Below are 10,722 nucleotides of genomic sequence, written 5' to 3' on the forward strand. Positions count from 1 at the left end.
GTTGGGCTGTGTATGTGATAAAGGGGAGCCATACCGGGGTGAAGGCGTCTTCTTCTGTTTGTCCCCGTGTCAGTTTCAGTTTATTAGTTAATTTTTCTAGTAGGGCTATTTCCCATACTATTTGGTACCATTGGTGGCAAAGTGTGTTTTGATGCATCACAGGGGAAAGAGAGTTCACCATGCCAACAAAGAACCAGTTCCGTTCTGGAGGGACAGGGCACTTCAGCAGATAAAGGAACAAATAGAGATATGCCTTTGAAGAGGAGTCAGTTACTTGGTTTTTTGCACACCTGGAGGGCCACCACAGGCTCCCCCATTCCCATGTTATAGTCAGCTCCCTCTGTGTGTGGAAGGGAGGACAACCAAGGCTTTGGCTCTGAGAGTGGGGTCCTCACCCTCCCTTCCACGAAGATTTTTCCAGTTTTAATTCCCAAGCACGCAAGTTGTTACCTGCCCTATGTAGGAAAATATACAAGCACCAATAAATGTTTGACACGCAATCGCGAACTTCTTTTCTCTCTGAAGGATATTGCCCTGCAGATGGCAAAGCTCTGCTGTGAAAAGAGAAAGAGGCTTGTTGAGAAAGAGGCATAGCCCTAATCACAACCCATCTGTTGCCAAAGCAATCAGAAAAGCCACTTGCAAACCTTCTGCAAGTTCTTCAGCCAATGGGAATTTATTTGAACTGTAAATTGAAGCCAAAGTTGCCATGGTGCGCTCTTTGGCCAACAGGCCAGTTGGCTTACGCTAGCAATGTCCATGTGTATACTGTCAGTCACAAAGTTGAAATCAGATAAGCAAAGTAACTTGGCCTGAGCTACCTGCATTGCAGGGGGCTGAACTAGATTACCCTCAAGGTCCTTTCCAACTCTGTGATTCTGCGATTCACTATGGCTCTTCAAAGTCCTTTTTCTAAGAAAACGGGTTTGGAACGTCAGTTTCAACCAAGGAGGTATGTAGAACTATGGATTTTGCAGAAATGTTGTTGGTGACGCTGCTAAAAACACACACACTGTGAGGTGATGTTCAGAGAAGTAAGATGGAGCCTAGATCTTCCATCGTTAACCTTCCAGTTCTGGTGAAGAAATGGAACGCATGTGGATGGTTCTCACAGTGAAGCTGTCAAAACCATCACCTCTTGAGGGGGTGTTTCTCTATTTCTCAAATGTAGTTCATAGAATATATTATTGCAGGGATTTCTGCCATCTCATGGAGAATAACCATGCCCACATGGATATTCCTGGTGGCTACTGGCAGGGCTTTGGAGAGTCTCCAGCGTTGTCCCACGCTGTATGTGCACTTTAGGTTCCAGCTCGCTGTTTCCACGCAGAATAGTGCCCCAAGTAAGGCTAACCTATGGATCCACTTGGAATAAAAACTTATGGCAGTGTAGCAACACGAAGAGGATTCTGGCTACAGCAAGCTAACGAAATTTTCTCTTGAAGAGGATTAAGTGAGCAGGTTTCACTTCTGATATTCCTGGTCTATTTGGAAGTGGAGAAATGAATGGCATATTAGGGCTGTCTTCTGAGTTTCACTAAATGTGTTTTCCACATGAAGGCCACAAACATTGCCGGATCCCCCAACTCCCACCAGTTGCCGTCAGATGATTTAGTAAGAGGTCAGGGATGAAGGGAGAGAAGCCCAGCAAGGCTTAAGAGAGCCACAAGTTAGCTACTACTTGCTATAGAGCTATTCCTGCCAAATTCAATGGGGCTGCTGCTGTAGAGGAAGTGTTCAGTATTGTATTCATAGCAACAGAACAGGTAAAACAACTGGTAGAACAGTCCCCAAAGAAGGCAGGACAAATTTCTGTTGTGCAAAGTTTTGCTGACTGGTTGCCAAAGTAAAAGTGTGAGAATAATTTCCCCATTTAGACAGATTTGACTCATAATTTGTGTTTTGAAGAGAATAAAGCTTTTTCCTTTTTTTTTTAGTTTTAAAAATGGATTTATATATGCTTGCAAATGTTTTGTTCAGTTTCAATTTGCCATGGATAAGAAAGAGAAATCAAATCAGTGTGGTGGCGGCGGCAGCTTTTTCCCATTGTATACTTTGCCCTATAACACCCTCTTGTGGTTTATATTTTTTTTGTCAGATACATCCCCTCCTGCCTCAGTAAAATAACAGGAAACCCTGTGAATTTCCATTCTGCTTTTGGTATTGGTCTTCACTGACCTTCTGAGGAACCGAAGTGCACTGTAAACGCAACATGCTATGTGCATTCATGCTTCCGCTCATAAATTAATTCCGTTCTGTTTAGTGGTTAACCAAAAAGGTTTTAAGCACTCATTCATAAATCACTGAAAACAAATATTGAAGCCATGATGTTCTTTCCTATAGGACCCATCCATCACCAGCCCTTTGCTGAACCACCTTTGCTGCACCAGAATTCATGTTATATGAAATCCCTGGTAGCTTCAAACAACAGCCATATAAGGACACCAGATTTAAAAGCAACATACAGAAAGAAGCAAGGAGTTGAATTGGTGCCCCTATCCAGTCCCTTGCACCCTTGGAAATGAGATGTTGGCTGCTCAAAGCAGCACAGGAGTGGTCTGGGGGGTGAGCGAGCTCCTAGCCACTCTGAGCCAGAGTGGAGAGGCGCCACTTTTGTGCCCCCTCCCGGGCTTGCACCCTTGGTGGGGGTCAACCTAGCTAACCCCTAGGTACACCCCTGTAGAAGTGTTAGGGGAGCCATATTTTCAGATGCATTGTCCCTATGCCTTCAGCACCATCTGACCACGCAGAAATCTGGCCAGGTGAAACATCTCTTGGCATGAAGGCAGTGATGGGAAAGGTCTGACCTACTTAACTGCTGTGCATAGGAGTTGGGCCAATAAAATGGGCTGGAGGTTTACGTTGGGTTTATTCAATTTATACATTGCTTCCCACTAAAAATCTCCCGCAGCAAATTACACCCAAAGTAAAACATACAATAAAAACCTGTGTAAGCATTATTAGAAAATAGACTTTGCAGCACAATATCATATTGCTGTCCAAATGTCCCTGCGGGGGCAGGGGGTGGGAATACCTTTGGCAGACACCAAAATGATGGCAAGGTTAGGAACGTGCAGGACTCCCTAGGAAGAGCACAAACACAAGTAAAACTCACTCTTGTTCAAGAAGATCTGATATTGGTCAAAAAGTAAACACCTTTGCTCTGCATCAGCTTTGCTTTTCGCCTCCAATGGAATAGAGAGGGAAGTATCAAAGACAAGGGGGATTTGCTATGTTTTGTTTCTTAGTTTGATCTTTCTACCTAGTACATCTTTTATACTAGAGGTGGGGAACCTGTGACCCAGATGTCATTGGTCTCCAGTTCCTAACTGCTCCAGTCAGCAAGGCCAATGTTCAAGGATCATGGGAAGTTGGGAGTCCAACACACCTGCAGGGTCACAAGTTCCCCAACGTTGCTTTAGACAAAGCATTTAGCAGTTGCTCATCACTTTGTCCAAAAAGCAGCAAATATACAAATCTCACTTGCCCAAGGCAGAAGATAGTTTGTGCACATGTGTGACCCCAGGACTGATATTTTTGTTTCCAGCCAGGTCTTAAAATACATACCTTTGTAAAACAAACAGATAACAGAAGCAGAGGATTGAATACCACTACACTACAGCTAAAAGGGAAATTCCTAACCCACAATCAAATGTCTAGCCAAGCCCTTGAGCAGACAAAAGGTACATGCCCTTTTGTCTGTGATGAATATTCATGACAAAGCCAGTCTGGTTTCCAATGGAGACAGTAAACACACTGGGAAAACCCAAGGCTCTTGGGGTGTTTGGTTTCAGCTGCACCACCAGAACAAAAGCTACCGTAGTACTAAGCTACAACAACAGGCTCTCCTTACACAATCAGTGGGCATTCTGGGGATTCCTGAAGCAATGTGGGTGTTAGAAAGGGCACATCAGTGTGGCTTGAGTTCCAGGAACAAAAGCTTGCTACGGACAACTGATAACTCAGAGCTTCCAACAGCAGCATCTTTAGCTTAGAAAAATATTATCGTATGGAATCTTGCCTCCATGCAGTGCACAGATCTAGCTTCACAACACAACATTGTTAGGCCATCCAGTAAGTGTGCACAAACCCAAACAGGAAACCTGCAGAACCTCTTCAGACATGTTGCGTGCTGGACACCAGGGTTTTGATTTGTTTTGCTTACCTAATCAAATGCCTAAGGGAAAATGCTGGGTAAGGAAAACTGTGAATGCTTAGGGACTTGCTAGCACTTGCTCAAGCTTCTTGGGGGCTGGTGACCCAGTATTGCTTGGCAGAGAAAAGCTCATACAGGATGGGGAGCAGAGCAAATGGACTCAGGAGGACAACGTCGGCAGGCTTCCGGTCACCGGCTACCAGCCCTGCAGATGTGAATTTAGCCTCATCCTCATCTCCTTCGCTCAGCAGCAGCCAATCTGCAAGGACTCTACTGGCTACCACACAGAGCTCGGTGAAACAATCAAGCAAAAGCCGTGGTGGAGAGGAGCAAGAAGCCCTGAAAGCAGACCAGGTCCGGCAGGACACGGTCTGGAGAGAGTTTGTGGAGGCCGAAAGAAGGGCGACGAGATATTGGTGAGTAACCTAATAATAATAATAATAATAATAATAATAATAATAATAATTTATTATTTGTACCCTGCCCATCTGGCTGGGCTTCCCCAGCCACTCTGGGTGGCTTCCAACAAAGATTAAAAATACATTAAAATGTCACACATTAAAAACTTCCCTGAACAGGGCTGCCTTCAGATGTATAATAATAATAATAATAATAATAATAATAATAATAATAATAATAATAATAATGATGATGATGATGATGATGATGTATTATTTATACCCCGTCCATCTGACTGGACTTCCCCAGCCACTCTGGGGAAATATTAACAAAATATTAAAATACTGTAATGCATCAGACATTAAAAGCTTCCCTAAACTGCCTTCAGATGTCTTCTAAATGTCAGGTAGTTGTTTTTCTCTTTGACATCTAATGGGAGGGCGTTCTACAGGGTGGGCGCCACTACCGAGAAGGCCCTCTGCTAGGTTCCCTGTAACTTGGCTTCTCGCAATGAGGAAACCGCCAGAAGACCCTCAGCGTTGGACCTCAGCGTCCGGGCAGAACAATGGGGGGTGGAGACGCTCCTTCGGGTATACTGGGCCGAGGCCGTTTAGGCACAACCGTACTACCAACTCATGTCTGACCTCGGGCAGGCATCCTGGACTGCCACGACAGATGGGGAGTTCGTCCAGACTTCGGCTCATCCCACAGCTTTCCCCTGGGGAAAACCCACCGTTTGCCGCTGAATCAGAACAAAACATCAATTGGTTTTTCAGCAGATTAATGTTTGTTCTGATTCAGCGGTAAACAGCAGGTTTTCCCCAGGGGAAAGTAGTACAGTGGTACCTTGGGTTAAGTATTTAATTCGTTCTGGAGGTCCTTTCTTAACCTGAAACTGTTCCTAACCTGAAGCACAACTTTAGCTAATGGGGCCTCCTGCTGCCGCCGCGCCACCGGAGCACGATTTCTGTTCTCATCCTGAAGCAAAGTTCTTAACCCGAGGTTCTATTTCTGGGTTAGTGGATTCTGTAACCTGAAGCGTATGTAACCTGAAGTGTATGTAACCCGATGTACCACTGTAGTGACAAGGAAAAACACACTCAGAAAGCATGGGATAATTGGGAAATGTCTAGGACTCATGCTTTCTAGGCACAGGACAAGCAGAATTGTGGATGGGTCATTAGGCTGCAGTCCAACCCCCCTTTGTGCCAGGCAGGGCGTTGGCTTGGGCAGAGGTGCCTCTTTGCCCAGTACAGCCTGTTCGCTGGCCAGCGTGTTTGCAGATGCAGTGATGGCTCAGCTGTTTAGTCACAGCCTCCCACTGCCCAGTTGGCATTTGGACTGTCCTATATTACTCCTTGTGGGTGCCACTGTTATAATCTCCGTCTAGGTGCATTTGCCTGTTGTCTTGTTTCTTAGGGCTGTTGCTTTGCACAAAACATATTTGCAACGTATCTCTGTAAGAAAGAAAAAAAGCAAAGATAGGGCCCAAATGGTTGTATGCACTTTGCCTCATGTGAAGAATATTTTTGTGTTGGGGGAAATGCTTCACAGGAAAGGACCCTTTCATTTGTATCATGAGCACGCTGGTAGAGGAGGCAAAGAGCTTCTTTTTTTCAACAGTACGTTTGTACCAGGGCCAGCAGTATTCTAGGGCTTCTCATGCAATGGCAAATTCAATACTTATTCCATTTCATGGCAAATGAAAGCCCTCTGGAAGAAAAAAAACACTTTCTTGTTTTTGCAGGCTTTTAAGAACTGGGGTTACCGATTGTTCCAGCTGCTCAAGCCTTACGCCAATGCTGTGCTGCCTTCAAAAAAAAAAATGCAGTAACAGCATCAGTAATAATAGCATAGTAATAGTTTAATAGAACATAGGCATCTGGGACAGTGGTTTTCCCACCCACCCCTCTTCAAACTCTGCTCTAATTGAAAGGTTTATCCCTGAAAGACAGTGTGACCACAATTACACACATGTTCATGCAATATGAAGAAGAACATCTAAGGCAGGAGAGGGTAGAAAGAAGATTGGGATCCTTGACTGTATGGGATTGGCAGAAACGACTGGCAGAATCCGCAACCAGGGAGAAGAGTCAGCAGAAGAAGATTGGAAAAAATTTAAGGACTATTTACAGAAATATTGTAAAATTAAAGAATGATGAATGATGCTGGATTGAAATTAAGTGGTTTCTAGCTGTAATGGTATAAAGGAACATGAAAAAATGGTTCTTTATAAGTAAAAATTTAAGGTTATAATAACCTAAGATGTTGGATAGAAAATAAGGTATTTTTATAAGTTGTAATGCTTTGAGATAAGGATTTGCTGAACAAATAATTTGAACTGGACTACAAGAAGGGGAGGTATGAGGAGGTCAGAGAAATATGTTATTGAAAATTAAGTATAAGTGAACTATATGTGTTTTTAATCTTTTTGTTTGTTTTTTGTTTGTATAAAAATTTGAAAACTTCAATAAATATCTTTAAAAAAAAGAAGAAGACTGGGGTCCATTAGGAGATGGGTGGATGGTTTTGCAGTAGCTCACTAACCATTTCTGACTTCCTTACTTTTTTTTTTAACCAAGTGCAGCAGCAAAAGGGCTGCCCCCCACAACCAAATTGGCTACTCGATTCGCATCAGTCAGATGTAAATGTGTACTTGTATAGCAGGTCATTCCATGTATGGTCCGTGAGGTGCAACAGGCAACCGGCTCTGCCCCATGAACCACCATTTTGCACCTGGTTCTGGTTAGTAGACCTTGGGGTAGTAGTAAAAAAAAAAAGCGGAAACCCAGCCAAATAGGCGGGGTATAAATATATTATTATTATTATTATTATTATTATTATTATTATTATTATTAACCCCACACATACATTAAGTAAAATAGAAACATCGCCACCGGACCCCACCCCCACTCACCATGCCCCCCTCCACCTCTTCCCCCCTTTTCTTCCTAATGTAACACTAATGTCTCAACAAATGAAACTGATCTGTAGGAAATGTAACTTGGAAAAAGAGACATTGCACATACTTTTGTAAACCAAGAAATATTTAGTAAAAAATACGTTAAAAGAAAAAGAAACCATTGGTTGGAGCCAGCCCTATAACCATATCTTTACTCTAGTCCTTTTAATGCCATCTTTAATTTCGGAACATCTGGCATTGCTATGCTTGGCTAACAAAACTAAAGCACTCTCTCTTTATTATTCCAAAGGTACCGGAACTGGAGTTTCTTAAAGGACTACGATCCACTGGTAAGTCAAAGGCGAACACCCCTGTTACAAAAGGGATGAGGAACTTCAGGGTGGTATAATTAAGATATTCTTGCCTTAATTATGCTTGTTCGTTTCTGTCTTCTGCCCCCGCCACACACAACCACACACACACACACACAGGCAACAATGGACCCTCGCAGGGGTCCACAAACTTTGGAAGTTTTTGGTAGCCAGGCAAACCTTTGCACACCAATGCTCTTTCCCGCAAAAGGTTGGGGAGTGAGATGTTCTCATGCTAAGCTTGGGAGATGCTCCGCCTAAGTGCTGGCAGAGTACAGGAGCAATGCCTACCTCCCAGAAACATGCAGGGATTGCATGCTGAGCACAAGGTCTCAGAGATTTCCTTGCCTTTCTCTATGCTTGGGTCATGGCTGGAGGACTCACCCAGATCTTTTGTTAGCTTATAGTTCCCAGTCTCCCATCCAAGGAAGATAGGAGGCTGCTTTATAAAATGACAGACCTACTTAGCTTCAGCAGGAAAAAAACTGCCTACAAGTCTCTATCACTGAGCAACTTTCCTTTCTCTTAAAAAGAGTTTGTTTTACTCTTGTTTGTCTAGGTTTCTTAATTCATACTCATTTTAAATATTATTCAAATTCTATGCAAGGTGCCTTGCTGTCAGAAGAACATCAAAATCTCACTGCTTTCTGAGATGAGGCTGATGAGATTCCTCCACCCTTCTTCCAAGCACAAAAAAAGATATGACTGCAAAGGAAGAATTGTGGTCACGCTTAAGAGGGTGCTACCAATTCTCTCCTTTGCAGCATGGTGACACCAGGTGACTGACAGGTGAGGAGCCCCACTCACACCTGTTCATGTGGCCTGCAGGATGGTGGGGGCAGAAGGAAGAGAATTCTAGATCTGGACCACTAGATGAATTCAGCTGCCTTATTTCTGGGAACTGTAGTACTACAGGATATAGACGCCACGTTAACAGTTATCCAATTTTAGTTCATATGTTGAAAACCACTCTGTAAATACTTGGAAATAAAGGAAGTAAATGCAGTATTTACAGAAGCATTTTCTGTTTGTTTGAGGCAAGCTCACATAACTTGATGTTTCTTTTACCCAGGGCAGGATAAAAGAACCTGAGCAGCTTCCTGAATACATGTCAGTTTTCTCAGACAAAATTCCCAACACCAGCGGACATGTTATTGGCAGCAGAATGAACACAGATCTCGGCAAAACACTAGTAAAAATGGATTACTTCCTCAACTATGGCAGAAGAAAAAATAAACTTGGGCAGGAACTCCAGGCTTCCTAGAATCAGAAAAAAGAATTCTACTCCCCTCTTTTAAAAGAGGAACTACTGCTCTAACTACAACCACCTACAACCAAAAACAATAACATGATTTCTCTGTCTCTCTAGATGCCATATTTCCAAAGGCTAGTTGAAATTCTATCCAAATAAGGCATTTAGTGATTTCAAAGTGGACACCTGAGAACATACGGATCACATTTAATATTTTTAGTTTCAACGTTTTAAGAAGTTTATGGAGCTGAATCACATTCCAAAAGCTTAATCTGTGCAGAGTTATGTTAGAGAACCAAGAGGTCTATCTTTACCAAATCTGTCATATTTTGGCAGCTTATATTTGCTCTACGAAAAACTAAGAGCCGTCTACATTATCTGCCCACAGGAAGTTGCCATCATTATATTATATTCATTGCATCAAAGTGAACCAAAACAACTTTCACAGTGCCATAGTGACCTGTGAAAGGACATGAAATTTAACAGCTATGCAAGTGAGAAATAATTTCATTCAAGGTTACAGTTTGTTCCAAATTTGACCTTGCATTCTGCATAAGTTGTTGTGGGGAACAGAAAGCAGTCGTGACCTCCTAGCAGACAGTGCTGGCCAGAAGGCTGGCTGGCAGCTTCTGAGCAAATTGTTAACAAAGCAATTTGCAACGATTTTGTACAAGATCTTCAGAGCAGGGAGAACCAAAGCTGTCCTTTCCCGATGTTTGCTGGACCGCAAATCCCATCAGCCCCAGGCAGCAAGAATAATGGGAGCTGAAGTCAAACATCATTTGTAGGGGACCCTGATCTAGAGTCCTAGGACATTATTTGAAGGTCCATGAGGCCACCGCTTTGCTGAAGATAAGCGGATCTGGATCAGCTCAATGCCTGGATGGGAGACTGATTGGGAAATAAGAGTCATGGAAGATTGGCTGTACAATGAAGGGTGAGTTTCTCTCAAATGAAGACTGCATGGATTGCTTCTACGTATCTGCAGCCTTCAGCACCTATTGACTACAACTTCTCTTTACCCTATAGTTATAGCTCCTTTATGGACTATCACCAGTTCACCATCTTTCTTACGCAAAGTGGTCCAGAACATTACATAGCAAAGATCTGGTGGTGCCAAACAGGGGGTGCTTTGAGTGCACAAAGGCAATCCCTCTCACTGAGAAGAAGTTTCAGGACAGGTCTGTGGATGGCCATACCCAATCAAAGACTAGGATAGTCCCTGTTGTGTCCAGTGCTGGAAGTGGGTGTTTAAGACTGAGCTGAAGGCCTGATGTGCAATGGCAGAAGAAACTGACCTGTTGTCCAGATAAGGACAGAAAGTGAAGATCCTGGAATCGATAATGTCAAATTAAGGAGCGTAAGAACTCTGCCCTAAGCAACTTAAAGGAAGCTGTGTTGGTCTATGAAGTGGGTGGGGGAATAATACACCATCTTGAAAATGAATCTAAAAGCTGGCCTTATAGCTATAAAACCCAACTTAACTTCTTGTACTTTTTTATTTCTCCTCATCCCTGCCCTGCACTTTGTGTAACGTCTTGACAGATGAAGAGTTCAGGAGAACTTGAAAGCTTGCCGCTATGTTACGGCATTTTGGTTGGTCCCAATGAAGGTAACGCCCAACTGTGGGTTTTGAATTCCA

The 10,722-nt window shown here is 43.2% G+C and overlaps 1 protein-coding gene across 2 annotated transcripts; it reads left to right on the top strand.

Moving 5' to 3' along the window:
• The first annotated feature begins 751 nt into the window (after nt 1-751).
• On the top strand, nt 752-10,722 carry C3H2orf50 (chromosome 3 C2orf50 homolog). 2 transcript variants are annotated; one of them, XM_053381000.1, is made up of 4 exons: nt 752-952; nt 4,408-4,572; nt 7,768-7,807; nt 8,901-10,722. In XM_053381000.1, the coding sequence occupies exons 1-4, from the start codon at nt 891-893 to the stop codon at nt 9,090-9,092; spliced, it is 459 nt and encodes a 152-aa protein (XP_053236975.1). In that variant the 5' UTR covers nt 752-890; the 3' UTR covers nt 9,093-10,722. The 2 variants fall into 2 exon arrangements, with proteins under 2 accessions (XP_053236975.1, XP_053236974.1); XM_053380999.1 differs by lacking the exon at nt 752-952 and having other exon boundaries at nt 4,211-4,572.

The sequence above is a fragment of the Podarcis raffonei genome, chromosome 3 (assembly GCF_027172205.1).
Source record: "Podarcis raffonei isolate rPodRaf1 chromosome 3, rPodRaf1.pri, whole genome shotgun sequence".
NCBI classification, from domain to species: domain Eukaryota; kingdom Metazoa; phylum Chordata; class Lepidosauria; order Squamata; family Lacertidae; genus Podarcis; species Podarcis raffonei.

Excerpts from the sequence above, each read along its gene's own strand:
- C3H2orf50 (XM_053380999.1), top strand. The coding sequence starts at position 4,211 with ATGCTTAGGGACTTGCTAGCACTTGCTCAAGCTTCTTGGGGGCTGGTG. Across the intron at positions 4,573-7,767 it reads AGAAGGGCGACGAGATATTG|GTACCGGAACTGGAGTTTCT; the intron begins GTGAGTAACCTA and ends ATTATTCCAAAG. Across the intron at positions 7,808-8,900 it reads TAAAGGACTACGATCCACTG|GGCAGGATAAAAGAACCTGA; the intron begins GTAAGTCAAAGG and ends TCTTTTACCCAG.